The sequence below is a fragment of the Mytilus trossulus genome, chromosome 3, assembly GCF_036588685.1.
Source record: "Mytilus trossulus isolate FHL-02 chromosome 3, PNRI_Mtr1.1.1.hap1, whole genome shotgun sequence".
Taxonomy (NCBI): Eukaryota; Metazoa; Mollusca; class Bivalvia; order Mytilida; family Mytilidae; genus Mytilus; species Mytilus trossulus.
The window spans coordinates 10,334,290-10,351,310 of NC_086375.1; the positions used below are offsets into that span (position 1 = coordinate 10,334,290).

The window sequence follows — 17,021 nt, forward strand, 5'->3', positions numbered from 1 at the left end:
GATGTAAAAAAACTGCTTGTTATCACTGAATGGTAAAGATTATTTAAATTTATCAGTTGGTAGTAAAAAGTGAATATACATTGTATATTGTATATAACAAAGATTTAAGTTGATTCTGGACAAAGAAAGATAACTCCAATTAAAAAAAATTCTTGCAGATATTTCTTGCTTACTTTACTGGACAAAGAAAGATAACTCTTAATTAAAAAAAAAATTGCTATTTCACAATATTGTGAAATTAGATATTTCTTGCCATTGCACAATACTGTGCAATTGAAAAGACTTGCTATTGCACAATACTTAATATAATAATTTTAGATCCTGATTTGGACCAACTTGAAAACTGGGCCCATAATCAAAAATCTGAGTACATGTTTAGATTCAGCATATCAAAGAGGCCCAAGAATTTGATTTTTGTTAAAATCAAACTTAGTTTAATTTTGGACCCTTTGCACTTTAATTTAGACCAATTTTAAAACTGGACCAAAAATTAAGAATCTACATACACAGTTAGATTTGGCATATCAAAGAACCCCAATTATTCAATTTTTGATGAAATCAAACAATGTTTAATATTGGACCTCGATTTGGGCCAACTTGAAAATTGGGCCAATAATCAAAAATCTAAGTACATTTTTAGATTCAGCATATCAAAGAACCCCAAGTTTTCAATTTTTGTTAAAATCAAACTAAGTTTAATTTTGGACCCTTTGGACCTTAATGTAGACCAATTTGAAAACGGGACCAAAAATTAAGAATCTACATACACAGTTAGATTTGGCATATTAAAGAACCCCAATTATTCAATTTTGATGAAATCAAACAAAGTTTAATTTTGGACCCTTTGGGCCCCTTTTTCCTTAACTGTTGGGACCAAAACTCCCAAAATCAATACCAACCTTCCTTTTATAGTCATAAACCTTGTGTTTAAATTTCATGGATTTCTATTTACTTATACTAACACTATGGTGCGAAAACCAAGAAAAATGCTTATTTGGGTCCCTTTTTGGCCCCTAATTCCTAAACTGTTGGGACCGAAACTCCCAAAATCAATACCAAGCTTCCTTTTGTGGTCATAAACATTGTGTTTAAATTTCATTGATTTCTATTTACTTTAACTAAAGTTATTGTGCGAAAACCAAGAATAATGCTTATTTGGGCCCTTTTTTGGCTCCTAATTCCTAAACTGTTGAAACCAAAACTCCCAAAATCAATCCCAACCTTTCTTTTGTGGTCATAAACCTTGTGTCAAAATTTCATAGATTTCTATTAACTTAAACTAAAGTTATAGTGCGAAAACCAAGAAAATGCTTATTTGGGCCCTTTTTGGCCCCTGATTCCTAAAATATTGGGACCAAAACTCCCAAAATCAATACCAGCCTTCCTTTTATGGTCATAAACCTTGTGTTAAAATTTCATAGATTTCTATTCACTTTTACTAAAGTTAGAGTGCGAAAACTAAAAGTATTCGGACGACGACGACGACGCCAACGTGATAGCAATATACGACGAAATTTTTTTCAAAATTTGCTGTCGTATAAAAAGCAGAGCACAGCCAAAGATCACCAATGGGTCTCTATATGCACCAGTCTGTGTTTTGTGGAAATAAGCATTGTGTATAAGTTTCATAACATTTGGTGGAGGCGTACTAAAATATGAGAACCTAAACCAACTTTGGGGCATACGTACATACAGACAAGGATACTAGTTTGGGTGCATGCAAAATAGTATCCCAGAGATGGAATGCTTACCTGGTTAAATAGCATGTTTTAAAAAATCCAGCTTAGAATGTTGGTCAGGTACATAGCAGGCTTCATATTCATATCACTTTCAAATGAACCTGTCCTGATATATATGCATACAATATGTGCCACTGGACCTTGAAAGCATATCAATCAATCTATGGATTATGTTACAGCTTTTGTATCTGCTGTATTTCATGCACATTTTCTTTGTTCCAATTGTTCTATATTATATTGATCATTTCCTTGGAGCTTGTACGCTAGCCTTTAAAATGGAAGGGATGTTTGAATTAACTGTTAACAGTAGGTTGTGTCAACCAGACAGCAACCTAACAACACAAAAAGTCATTTCTAGATGTATGGTGGTTGAGTAGTGCATACTAAATATCACTAGTTTGCTGACACACAAGATGGGAATTCAGATCCTGTATTTAAAGTTAGAGGTACATCTTAATTGACTTGGTTTGTTGGTTTGAATAAGCATATTCCATAACATTTGGTTATCCCATGGGCTTTTTGTTAGGGTTTCCTCATTGTTGACGACTAGATAGTGAAATGTTTGTAGGATCACATCATTCTGTCATTTTTAGTCTTTTTCATCTCCAGTGGAAAGTTATCTAAATTGGCAATCATACCACATCTTATATTTTATATATGTGGTATGATTAATAAATCATTTTAACATATATTGTTGCAACAAAAGCAAAGCTATTACTAGCTATTATTCTGTACTTGTTTACAGTTTATAAACATAATAACTAAGAATTTAATATTGTGTATTTTCACTTTGCTAGGTTTATATGCTTCTAATGATTGGTGCATAAGTACAGAGTGATGTTATAGTTGAGTTGACTAATATTGTAACTATCATACTACTATGAGTTACAGAGAAATTGTCTTTACCAGTCACTATAGTGTAAAATGTAAATTATGCCAAACTACCAGTAGTTATAGAGGAACCTTATAATAAACAGTGTTATAGTTTAGGAAATCAACTATATATTAAAACTGCTGCTAACATTGAAACTGCATAAAAGACACTAAATTAATTAATTATCTTTCTGGTTAAAGGCTTAAATTAAAAGTGTCTGAATTGAAAAACTTGAGCTACCAAATTCATAAGCTATATTTATAAATTTGAATCACTTATCAATTCCTATAATGCCTGGATCAACAATAACAGCATTTATTGTATAAAATGGTTTTATTGTTATATGAATGAAAAGTGCAATCAGAAACATGTACAAAGTAAAAGTCTGTCAAATTCTATCAAAGGTGTTGTACTGGGTCTATGAAGGAGGTACATTAAGACTTTCCTGTCTTATTATTGTACATAAATGTTTTAAAAGACATCTTTTCTTCTTAATCATAAATTAGTGATAATCACATTTCTGAATTATGTTTGACTCCTATCTATTATATTCAGAGAAAATATTTCTTGAAATTATAATACTAAATTACTGTTTCTATTTTTTCTTTTCTATTTAATCAAATTTTTTGGTCTCTCTAACAGCAGGTTTGAACTTCAAAATAAAGTTTATATTTCAATAAAATGGATCTGAATAACTGAAAATAATGCTGACAATATCAGAAATACATGTATATATATATTTTTTTATCTCTCAATGGTACCTCCTTCATATACATTTTGTACTTAAATTATTTCAAACGAACTCCTATGTTCTATACTAAATGAAAAACATAAGACTGAAACCGGCTCATTGAAAAGTAAGTAGATGTGGTCAATTTTACACCATAAACATTATATCATAACCAACTTTCATGCAACTGAAGACTCAATTGAGTTTCTATTTTATCAAGAGATGTTTTGTAAACACAGAGAAAGCACATTGAAACTCAGCCATGCATGCCATGGTGGATCCAAAATGGGGATGAGGGGTGGTTGGTGTTCCAGGGGTTGGAATCCCCCACTTTTTTGGATGATCAATGCATTTGAATAGGGATATATAGTTGGAACACCTCCCCTTTTAAAAATAACTGGATCCGCCCCTGGGATGGGTGATTTTGTTCAGTGAAAGTGTCAGAGAAATTATTAATTTGCCTGTATAGATGGCTTCCCTGTTTTGATAGCTGCAGCAAATTCATGCATTTTTTAACATACCATATATTTATCGAGATCAATTTTGCTTTCAAGGCCTGAAATTTGAAAAAAAAAACATCTGTTGGCCAGTTGCAAGAAAATTAGTTAACACATGTGGTTTATGTTGTAACAATATCACAATTACAAGAATGATAAATATGATATGAAAAAAATATGATTAAAAGGCATGCTTATACATCTGATGAGAAAATATGAAATACGCAAGGTTAATTTAATGATCTGTATGATTATAAAACATTTGACAACAGACATTTATAATTCTTATATAAATCAACAAATCATTTGCCAGACATCATGAAATGTGTCAAAATAGATGATGAGAAAAAATAGGCTATTTGTTGGTCTCTTTTTCTTAATCATTAATATATATGTATATCATATATAAACATTGTTATATATTATAGAATAATAGAAAACTCTTTATACATAAATATCAAATTATTGAAAAGTCTTTACTTCTTTTCTACTTAAAACCAAACACTGTGGACTTTTTACAGTATTTTATAACCAGTAATTTTTTTCACTGTTTATTGCTTCATTTTGCTTCTACAATATATAAAATGAAAAAAAAATGCCATATGAAAATCAAAGTTAAATAAACAAAATATTTTTGTTTCAAGGTACACAATATGTGTTTCTGAATCAACTTTTTTCAGGTACACTGAAGACCTGCGAATCTTCACAAAAAATCCAAAATATAAAACTAATCTTAAGTCTTTTACTCTCAATTTTAATGTCAGATGTCTTTTTTAAAGCTGCACATTTCTGGAAGCCAAAAACACAATGTATTTGGGAGCATCAGAGCCAAAAAAGAAGGATTAAGCAATTGCAAAAAATCATGGATTAACCTGAAAATTGTATCAGCTGACATTTTATGAAAACCATGTGACAGGTCATGTGACAGATCATGTGCAATGTTAACATCAGAGGTATATGGTATTACATGTTATAATTCTATGATACTGGTATTCGGTACGTTCTATACAAATGGAAACATAAACATGCAAAAACTAAAATAAAAACTCAATCAAACATGCGAAAAATGACAAATAAATATATATAGATATGTTAGTACTCTTTTGTATAAAATATCACAAACTCAACAAATGGGTGCTGTTATATTCTTCTACAGCTTTTTCTACTCCAAACTCAAAATATAAGAAAAAAAATATGCAAAAGACATAGGCGGTTTAAGAAATAAATTTATATTGGATCAGGAGACAATTTTTGTCTTTGCATAAAACTGTTTGTTATTTTAAATCATAGTAAGCACTTATGTTCAAATACAATCACCTACCATTAAATTGCCAAATGTTGTTTGAGACTCTGATAACCAGTTTATTATAAATGAATATTTAACTTTGAAAAATAAATTTCTTCTGAAAATATTACCAAACATGCGGTCAGTGTATAATTTGATATGTAACAAGTTTTAACCTAGCACTATATTGAAACTGAAACTGTGCAAATAGAACCCTGCACATTTCTTCAATAGCAATTTTTTTCCCCTGCTCCTTGTATTTTCTTAACTACATTCTATTTAAATAAATGAGTAGCACACATACAAAATAAAAATATCTAATCTACTATACCCGATTTTCAACATACTGATGAAATGACAAAATGATATTGTTTTTTCTAACTACAGAGAATTCAAAGAACAACTTATAAAAAGGGTTTGTTAAAACTTTGGCTTGGATTAGTAACAGCTTAATACAGGTAAATAGTGTTCAAAATATTTGGAAAACAACTTTATATATACCTTAAGCTTTTTTTTTCCCAATATAAAGAAAATGCTTCTTAAATTAAGCATAAAATACTTCAACACAAAATCATTTACAGGAGTACACACACAGGATTCCAGCTGCTGTTTTAATATACACCAAGTTCAAAAATACCTTGAAAGTTGATTTTTATATGATTAAATGTACTACATTGTTCTTTAAGTAAGATATTTTGAATTTTAGTATGCAGTTGATTAATAGATGTTCAATATTAAGTCATGTGACTTAGAGATGGATTGAACATCTGTCAATCATTTCAATGCTATTTTTAAACACATTGTAACACTACATAGTTTCTCTGTGGTTGGAAAATACTATGTAAATGATCATTCATATCAAAGCATCACATTCACAGATACAATTCAATCACATGTAAAAATGTATGCATTTTCATTCTGACAAATATTTTACAATACCTTTACATGAACAATAAAATATTAAAACATTTATATATTGCTCTTACAAGTGATACTATCGAATGAAGTATATGCATAACTTAAATGTCTTTATTGAACAGGTATGAAATGTGATTACCTATGCATATATATTTTAATGTATAGAAGTAATTCGAGGATTCTTTGAATTGCTTTCTTTTCTAAAGCTCTAAGAAATAAGAGCAGATAATCTTAAAAGAATTGAGATGCACATCTTGTAATTTAATTACTTTGATAATTAAATGATATCTACATGACCTATATATACTTGATGCTATTGTTTATAAGAAGATCCCTCTGTAAAAGGAGCACCCCTTGAGAGCTGCTAGTTAGTACAATCCATGTATTTGAATCAGAAAATAAATTTATTAATAAATGCAAGATACTTTTAACTATAAAAAAAATATTCCAAAAGTTTTTCTCTTCATTTGTTTTTTTTCTTCGTTAGTTTAATAGTATAAAATACCAAATTTTTAAAACAATTTAGTGTCTATACTATATTTCTTATAAAATTGCCTCCCGACCCGTTCACATTCATTTTTGGAACAGCCATCACAAGACTTGAAAATGCAACACAATGAAAAGCACTAAAAGCGAAACAGTCTTCACAATGAGGTTTAAATAAGGTACATTTTGTATTCTGATAAACGATTGTCTTTTGAATTTAGCATTAGGGAATTTGACATCAATTTCTGGGACATGTTAAGGAGTGAATTTCACTTGACTGGTATGCTACATATTAAATTTAATTCCCTTTTCCTAATCCCTCCAACATCACAGGCATCCTATATTAGCAGACTGTATTATCTTGAAAGGAGTTTGTTTTACGAAAATCATGTAAATTAAAATAAAGAGATGTGGTATGATTGCAAATAAAACAAATATCAACCAGAGACCAGAGCTATTAGCTAAAGATCTTATACTTAAGGTGTTTGTTTTAGACAAGAACATTTTCAAATATGTAATATTTGATCAAAAGTCTTCTTAGGAGATGAAGATCATGTACATAAATAAAGCAAATCAAATATTTATAGACAAACAAGAATTCATAGCACCAGAAATAGATACATGTGTCAGATAATCTGTGTATGGTGATTGATATGAAATTAGGACTATTCCATTAAAATGTACGAGGGAGAGTAGGAAAGGAAGTTTAATTATTGAATGTGGGTCATGGGTCTTTATTAAATATGCATCAATTACCAATATGCTAAATTATCTAAAAAATAGTTTTTGGTTGTAAGGATATTCTTAAAGTCCCTTCCTACCCTCCCACATACATTTCAATGGAATAGCCCTGAACTGCAAATGGTAACTATAGATGTTATTACACAATACGTCAGTTCATATAAATAAACAAATACACCAATGATTCTACTCAACGCTAAAATGTACATACTGAGAAAGGATATTTTCGTGAATTGTATTTTATAATTTGCTGCTTTGATCTCCTTTTTTTTTTCAGTTCTATCTCGCATTTGCTGTGTAAATGCATTTATTTTCACTGACATAAGATCTTGCTGGTATATAATGAAAATATAGAAGTCACAAATATTTCCCAGTTTTCAGTATTACTATTTTTAGCAGTCATTGGTCAACATGGTCAATGTGTTCTTCTAATGACATACAAAGAAAATAGTATAAATAGTTCAGTGTATTACTACTCTTTCAAATGTTCACCATCAAAGAAATCACACCTCTAGCATATTTTATTACACAGCATCAACATTCTACATAAAATGGGTTAAATAGCTGTGCAACAGACAAAAAAACTTCAAATTCAAATTTTCATGCATAAACAGTAGAAGTATGTTTCACACTTCCGTGAAATATTAATTTATTGTCATTATCAATTTTTTGTTGGAAGCAGGTTGCATATCAAGTTGCATCTGTTAACGGTTTTTGCAGTCCCTCAGGTATCAGTATCAAGACGTTTGAATGATGTTCCTAGATGTCTGACTGGTTTGACCATTTTTTCTCTTGCCTCTCGTCGGCCATCTTCTTTGTGGTCAAAATCACAATTATGTAACTCTGGAAGTCTATGTAATGCACAGAATACATTGTCTGAAATAGATATAATCTTGTAATTTTAATTTTAGAACACATTCTGTTGATATTGTTTTCCAATTTGGTTAGAGTTATTCCCCCTTTTCATTTCAAATGTTGTTCAATGACAAGAAGACTAAATAATATCCTGTATTCACGGTATTTGTGTCTTCTATGTAATATTCAATTTTCATATGTTGGATATTATTTTCTTAATGTCTATAAAAAGGCAGCAATCATAAATGAAAGTAAACAAATAATAAATGCAGAGAGACCTTAAATAATGCACAATCTATAAATGGAAGTTCTAAATGTGTAGTTGGTAGGTTGCAACATGGTCAAATACTTGACAGTTTTGGTAAGGGGAAATAATTCTTTAAAATCGGGAATGCGTTTGTGATAATCAGTTTCAACAATGCTTCTAAAGCATACATGAGGGTCATAATGGGGGTACCTTCATGATGAATAGTACATGTGGTAAAAATTCTTGCCAATGCAAAATGACGTTAAATATCCTCCCCAAAAAACGTTAACTATAATTATTTGAGACCTCTGACAAATCATGATTAGGATATTTTGACGAATCACAGTAACCAATTTGATCCTAATGATAGCAAATGACTGTTTGGCGCCTGACGATAATGGGCATTCCTACCCTTGTACATGTGACAGATAACTAAAATAATCTGTGAAACTTTGAAAACCACAAACATTCCAGTGATAATTGAGAAAGATGTGACCACTTACCACATTTACATCTTCCAATCTGGCGTTGTGCCAATTCTAGTTTACATTTACATTGAAAACACCTTTTCTTCACTTTCTGACTTTGTTTTTCTGGGGTTGATTCAGGTGTGGAATCTGCTTCAACATTTGATATATCCCTAAAATAAATAATTATTAGACACTGAAATATACAATACAATATTATTATTTAAATTTTATAATTTATACATATCTATACATTTTCTATACCCAATACTTCATAGCTTTTTTTTATGTCACACAAGTCTGTCAAAAGTTTCTGTATAGTCAATTATTCATATATGAAGCTTAAGGCTTTATCTAGCACTTTAGTATAATATGCTATTTATTTGTGTTTATGATATGAAGACTTTAAGAATTGTTTCAAATTTAAGACATTCCTAATACTTCCTTGCTTGTTTTAGTCAACATTCTACTACCTATACCTATTTTTGGTATCAACATGTTGTGGCCATTCACTTTAGCTCATGATATCGTAAGTCTTTTCCAAGTTTTTAACCATTTAAATCATAAAATGTTTAATGTATATGTATATTCCTTATTTTCAGCTTTGGATACCCCTTTTGAAGCTCTTTATAAAGGTCTTTGTCACATGACTTCAAATTACCTTTTACTGCCTTTCTTTTCTGGTGACAGTCCTGCATTTTCAGTTGAGGTACTACATGTAGGTGAAGGTGAATTATTCCCATTTGTATTTTTATCATTTGTGTTAATCACAGTCCCATTTGTACTATTATTAGTACCACATATATTATTTAATTGTACTTTATCACTAATATCTTCCTTTGAGCTGCTTGCTTCTGGAAAGGTTGAACTGACTGACACACAAGCTGGCTCTGAAAATTAATGCATATTGATCTTAGCCATAAAAGTATTCATTTTTTTGCACAGCATACTTTCACAAAAACCTACAAGGTGTCCTGTGACTTGGTTAAAATAATCATTGATGGTTATTTTTCTCAGTGAATATTTATTGTTGATAATTGTTAGTGATTCACTCTGTTATACTGTATATCCATTATTATATGTTGAAAACAAAAACTCATGAGATGTTTCTTTTTTTACATCCAGCCTCAATTATTTCCTGCATACATGTACTTATAATCTGTATGTTTTTTCCAGCTTAATGATTCAACTTTAAAAAGGGACCACTATCTAGTCACCCTACCTGATGTCTATACAGCAGAGTTAATTGTCCTTGGGATTTGATCCCTACACAATTTTCCCATTTGAATTAATGGTATAAGATTGATGATTTTATCTGTTGATTGTTCACTGATACTTAAGTTTTTAATTTTTCAGGAAGTTGAAAAAACACATTGCAGAATATGCAGGAGATCTATTTGTATTTTCAGTGCAATGTGAGAAAATGGACAATAGCATACAGCTGGATATTTAGGAAAATACAAACCACTTGTTGGAATCATGTGATCTGGTGCACTTTTCATTACATCTTTTGACTTTTCTGAAAAAGAATAACTTCAATTGAATATTCATATTAGGTCAAATGAACTTTAGTTATTCCGAATAGAAAAGAAAGGATGTGGGCCTTGTGGGGTAACCATCAAGACATAAAATCATTACATGCAGAGCAAAAAACACAAAATAACAGTAAATTTATTGCTGATTTTTTAGGAAAAAAACTTTCTGCTTTTAAAAATATATACTTCCATGTTTTGTACTACACCTATAGCTAGCCTATATCAACACTATATGAGGAGATACATGTACAAATACATGTTGTTTTATGTGAGATATACACTGTGTACATGTATCACCTCTGTTGGTCACAGCTTGTCTATGTGTGAAAATAACAGAATTATTTTAATAAATACCATCTATTAATAATTAAGTGGGAAAAATTTACCAGGTGAAAATTTAATTTAAGATATTAATATCAATGTTCATATAGTAGTAAGCAACTTTTAATTTTTCCTGAAACAAGTTTGGTTTTCCCATTTGAAAGGTTTTACATTAGTAATTGTTGGGGTCCTTTGAAGCTTGTTGTGTGGTGTGATCCAAGGCTATGTGTTGAAGTCTGTACTTTGACCGATAATAATTTACTTTTAAAAAATTATGACTTGGATGGAGAGTTGTCTCATTGGCACTCATACCACATCTTCTTAAGGTTGTAAAAAATCCAGGAAAAATAACTAGTAATGCAGTGTTTTCCCTAGAGGGTTTATGCATGGTGGTACCCCCATGCATTAATTTAGGCCCCCATCCTTCAAATCTTGAAATTCTTTATTACTCTATATACAAGTCCCCATCCTTCAAAATTCATGCCCACCATCCATTCAGCCAATCCCACCATCCTTCAAAACATTTCTAGGGAAAACACTGGTAATGACTGGGCTAGTGGTCAATACCGACACAAACAGTTCAATACCGGTAAAATACAATTCTTAAAGAGTAATATGATGTCCGGCAAATGAATAGTTATGTATCTATTCATTTGATTTTCATATGTCAGAGGCTGATTTAAGGGGTTCCAGGCCCCCCACTTCTGGGAAAAAATTAGGCTGCTTATATAGGGAATCACTGAAGCGTGACTGGAGTGGGCCCCCTCTTAGGTCAGTCAGTGGGCCCCCACTTATGAAAATTCCTGGATCCCAAATCTGATTATAACTTTGTACACTGAATACTACATTTGAAATAAACGTAAAGATACTTTACACTCATTCACTATCATTTTCTCCGAAAAAAAATCAGTAAGTGTCTTTCTTAGAGTATACATCTAGTCTTAGAGCATGATTTTTTATTTGTTGTTAGTGGCTTTGAACTAGCTGTCAGTAATTTGGAGTACTCTCAGATCAGTTCTTAGTGTCTTTTGCTGTTGGGATATATATAATTATTACATTGGTTGCAATGAGTTACATTGATTTCCCAGTTAGATAAATCCGATAGTTTCACATGTGAAATAAACGTGGTTATTTCACTCTCTGACGTCATACAACAATAGGCGTTGTCAAGACGTCGATAAAGTCGAAACAAAACATGCGTAGAAAAACCATATAGTTCCTTACATTTTCTACATTAATTTCATAAATAAAAGTAATTTGACAATGTAATAAAAATCATAACTAATCACCGTATTTGAATATAAAAAATAAGACAACTTATGACCGAACGCCACTATGGATTAAACTTGAGCTGCGCACTCGTTTAATTAGTACGTCGTTCGGTCACGCGTTGTCTTATTTTTTTTATATTCAAATACGGCGATTAGTTATACTATACATGCTATAAGTACCTGGACACGCCTACTCTGTGTAGTATTTGTATCCTTCTGATCAGTTAGTCTTTTTCAACTAATTTTATAGTTTGTTTTTATGTTGTACTGTTTTATTATTGTCCCAGGTTAGGGGGAGGATTGGAATCCCGCTAACATGTTTAACCCAGCCACATTCTGTATGTATATGCCTGTAATTCAGTGGTTGTCGTTTGTTTATCATGCGTTACATATTTGTATTTCGTTCATTTTTTTGTACATAAATTAGGCAGTTAGTGTTCTTGTTTGAACAATGTTGAATTGTTTTACATATCATTTCGGGCCTTTTATAGCTGACTATCCAGAGTGGGCTTTGCTATTGTTGAAGGCAGTAAAGTGGCCTATAGTTGCTAATTTCTTTGTCATTTGGTCTCTTGTGGAGAATTGTCTCATTGTCAATCATACCACATCTTCTTTTTTATATGTATAAGTTATATGTATAAGTTATATGTATAAGAATTCAGTACAATATTTCTTTTGGAAAATAAAGTTCATGCATGTGCTTTAAAATATTCAGAATGCAAAACTTTTGAAAAATTTGCAATATATTCATTTTTCATTTAATCTTATTAAAGATGTTTTCAGAAAGACACAAAGACACTCATGAACTATTGAGAACTTTATACATGATGTCGTGTATACATGTGTTTTTTTAATAAAAACAAACTAAATTTGTTTAAGTTCCATAAATAATCTTTATCCAAAACATCTACTTGTACTTTAATTTCAAAAAGGACTTTTACATACATGTATACTGATTCATGTAGGTAGGGATTATTTTTTTTACTTCGAGTCTATGGGAGCAACATTCTGACTTGAACAGCCCTTAATAAAATATGACAACAAAATTAAGCGTGGCTATTTTTGAGACTAAAAAGTAGGTCACTGGAACCACACATAAATTTTTAAGTGGCATAATAGTAGGTTAGTAATCCACATCATAGCACATGTAAGCTGACTGCATGCACTCGTTACACATTTGATAGGAATGTGTAGAAGTATTAATTAGATATAGGAAGATGTGGTATGAGAGCCAATGAGACAACTCTGAGCTCTCCATCCAAGTCACAATAATCTACATGTAAACTTACCTTTGTAGCATTTTGAACAGAGTCCCATGGTCTTTGCTGATCTACAAAAAGCAAAAACATCAATAATTACCGGTATACATGTTTTACCATAATAATCATAATAATTGAAACAGAAAGAAGGTCACAAACTAATGACTTTGCTTCAGAATCATAGGGAGAAATGACTCCTCTTTTAGAAACTAATAAGGGAGAAATGTTGAGATTGGAAATAGAAGTGCTTGTTCATTAATGTTCTATGAGTCTTTTATCATGTACATGTATATGCCAGTCATGTATCTGTACTGTAGATATCATATTAAGAATACTGATTTTGGTCATAGCTGGTCTGCCTCCCGTGAATCTCGCACAAACATTTCAAATTTTCAATGTCGGACAGACAAAGAAAATATATGAAAATAAATAATGTTTGACAAGAGCTTTGATAAGGAAATTGAATATGACGCTTCTAATTAATAAATGGATTAAACATTAACCAGGGCAATTTTAATCATGTTCTAACGAAACAAAAACTTATTTTGCCCAAATCAGTATGTTTTGATGTACATTCTCAAGAAGCATGTTCCAATATTAAGACATTTTTCTCATGCGTCTTAACAAAGTTTTGCCAACGGCTTGAAACGCTCATCAGTCCAGAATAAAATTTACTAGTCTACGGCATGGGACTAGTGTCCAACAGGACAATCTGTTAAGTTATGGAATATTTTTTTCATTTTGAACTCAGTTTACATGTATGAATTAACTTTCATTTCATGACTAGTATATATGAGGGGGGATAGGACCTTTATCGGGACTCCGGGATAGGCTGTTTTTAACCTCGGGATTTCGGGATTGCCCCTTTCAGGATCCGGGGATTGTTTTTGGATTTCAGGATTTCCTTTATTTAATTTCGGGACCTCGGGATTTAGTGTTTTTAAGCCCGGGATTTTCGGGATCAGGACCCTCCTATCCCCCCTCTAGTATGACAATGCAAAATTTGGCAGCCTCTAACAATCCCAAGTGACCATATTACCAATATGTTCTTTTTCATTGACCTTAATATGCTGAAACCAGCATTATTTATCAAGCTGAACCATTATGCTGGTCACTTCTTGTCCCAACAAATGTAATTTGTAATCTTATGCTCATAAATAGCTAATCTTAATCTTCTATAATCAAGATAATTGCAATTTAAAATCACTTTTAAGTTATAATTGTCTCTTCAAGGGGCCATAGAATTGTTACCCATTAACATTATGGTGAGAATCAATTGTGTTTGAACGAATGGGAATAATCATGCTGTTATCTGCTTAAGATTTACAGATGTTGACATGCGATGATGCGTCAACACTTGTCAACAAATGAACGGGTCTGAACAATTAATGAAAGAAAAATCGGTTTATTTCCCACCGATCTTCTTTATTCTTACCCGTAAAACCCACACGGACATAATAGCTGGTCACTACTCTTTGAATCCTCCATTTTTGCAATGAAACTGTAGTTTCCAGGGCAAAATAGATGGTTCCTGGCGACTGACGGATTGACAATCGCCAGCGATTAATTCGACCTGCCAATAGAGGGCGTCTTGAGTGCTTCCGGGGTCAAAAGGCAACATACAAAGTGAATTTCTTAGATAGAGTTATCTTTCTTTGAACAAAACATCTAGTCAAAATATTAGAATATCAGTACTCGTGTCAAATTGCAATATTCGGCAACCGATGTAGTCATTTCAGCACCCATGTTAAATATGTTGAATATGAATATTTTTTTAGTATTTTAAGGTGGCCTCTGTATTACTCAAACTAATATATTATTTCGTGCAAATCTGAGCTAAACAGCACTATAGGGCACATTTTTGGATATAGACGGTTCCAAGGCCAGGTAATTGTTCATTAATGAAAACGAATAGACACTGTTAGAGTTGCCATCAACTGAGACATAGATCTAGCTTTAAACTTTTGGTCATTACAAAATGACGGTTTTCATAGAAACTGAATTAAATCATATATTTGTTTTCAAAATACTAAATTAATAGTCCCAGCTTTTAACAAGTAGATACCCGCATAACAAATGGAAGTTATTAACGACCTTGACTTGCTATACACAGCCCTTGCACGATCGGCCTGTAGGTCATATTCAGTTTATATAGTTTAAACAATATTTATTCAGATAAATCAACATTAAACATATTAAACAATGAAATAATATTAGGGATTCAGAAACAAGCAATTTGCTTTTACAAATCTGTCTCCCTTTACAGACATAATACACTTATTTGAACAATACATAAATATAAATACTGGCATGCTCTGTAATAAATATATGAATATGAAAAAGGTGAAAAAGGAAGAAAAAAAAAAATTCATGAGAAAAATAAAATAAAAATAATAATAAATAAACGTGAATAATTGTAATTTATACAGTGTGAAATGCTTGGGTTCCTATTGAGCGATGAGGCATTAACATCAAGGGTTAAAACGTTTACTTTTAATAATATATTTTTGCACCAAACTGAATAAAATACTATTTTGCTCATCTGAGAGTACCGTTGATCCAAAAAGCAAAGTTTTTGTGTTTACTTGGACAGGAAGAACTGAAATAGAATCTTATAGTTCATGTCTTAAATTAATGTATATAGGACAAGATAACAGAAAGTGAGTATTTGTTTCTACATCACCACAACGACAATTTGGAGAGTCTACTAAATTACGAACGAAAAGGTGAGAATTCAAAGAACTTGATTCCATTCTTAAGCGAGCATGAAGAATTTGACCAAGACGATGTCCTATATAATAATACGTTGGGACCTTACTATTTTGGGTACTAATTTGTTTTTTGAATAATGATAGAGATTCACATTTCTTATGTTCAAGTTAAGAGTGTTCCATAGTTTTGTTGTTGCAGGGATGAAATATTCAGAATATAAACGGGTCCGTGTGTTGACTTGGGTAATATTATTTCTTTGTCTTGTATTATGATCATGCCTACTTCCTACTGAATCAGGCAATAAGTCTCTTAAATACTCTGGAGTTTTATTATTCAAAATTTTGTGATAATGAATTAGTCTATGATTGCGTCGTCTTTCAGATAATTTTTCCCATCGAGTTTCAATATATAAATTGTTTATACTGGTAAGTTTAGTACCCCCCGTGACGATACGCGCTGCGTCAAGCTGGATATTTTCAAGTTTAGCAATCAAATTCTGATTTTGGGAGTCACAAACGACATCGGCATATTCGAGAATCGGCCGAACAAATGATATATAAACTTTTTCAAGTGAAAATCTATCAAGAACATTTTTCATTTTTCTCATTATATTTATTCTTTTGTAAGCTTTAGAAACTATATATTCAATATGGTCGTTCCAGGATCCGTTGTTAGAAAAAAAGACACCTAGATGTTTGTGTTTGCTAACTGTTTGTAGCTCTTGGGTATTCATATTTAATGGAGGATGAAAGGGTCTATTTACTTTTTTTGAAATTATCATACATTCAGTTTATATATGTAATGAACTGGGAAGACATCAGATGACGTCAGCATCAACAAACAGATACTTATTTGTGAAATCGGGGACCGATATAATATGACCATGATGACGTACAACAAATATTTTATTTGACTTTATAATATAATCTTCCTTGTTATATATATGCGGAAAAAACTTTTGATGTGTTAATTGAGATATGATTGGAATTTTCTATTTTGTTGTTACTTTTTAAAATTATAAGTCAGCCCTAGCTGTAACTGATTCTTCGTTTTCTTAATCTATATATAAACGAAAATTCATTAA

At 31.3% G+C, this 17,021-nt stretch overlaps 1 protein-coding gene across 1 annotated transcript; it reads right to left on the bottom strand.

Annotated features, from left to right (window-relative positions):
• Positions 1 to 7,572: 7,572 nt before the first annotated feature.
• LOC134710133 (AN1-type zinc finger protein 3 homolog) lies at positions 7,573 to 14,819 on the bottom strand. The gene is made up of 6 exons (XM_063570348.1): positions 14,661 to 14,819; positions 13,256 to 13,296; positions 10,305 to 10,358; positions 9,501 to 9,729; positions 8,876 to 9,012; positions 7,573 to 8,146 (listed from the first exon to the last, which is right to left on the bottom strand). The coding sequence occupies exons 1-6, from the start codon at positions 14,711 to 14,713 to the stop codon at positions 7,995 to 7,997; spliced, it is 666 nt and encodes a 221-aa protein (XP_063426418.1). The 5' UTR covers positions 14,714 to 14,819; the 3' UTR covers positions 7,573 to 7,994.
• Positions 14,820 to 17,021: the final 2,202 nt, after the last annotated feature.

Coding starts and splice junctions, on each gene's coding strand:
- LOC134710133 (XM_063570348.1), bottom strand. CDS start 14,713: ATGGAGGATTCAAAGAGTAGTGACCAGCTATTATGTCCGTGTGGGTTT. Junction 9,013..9,500: donor GAAAAGAAAGGCAGTAAAAG/GTAATTTGAAGT, acceptor TATTTATTTTAG/GGATATATCAAATGTTGAAG. Junction 8,147..8,875: donor GATTGGAAGATGTAAATGTG/GTAAGTGGTCAC, acceptor TATCTATTTCAG/ACAATGTATTCTGTGCATTA.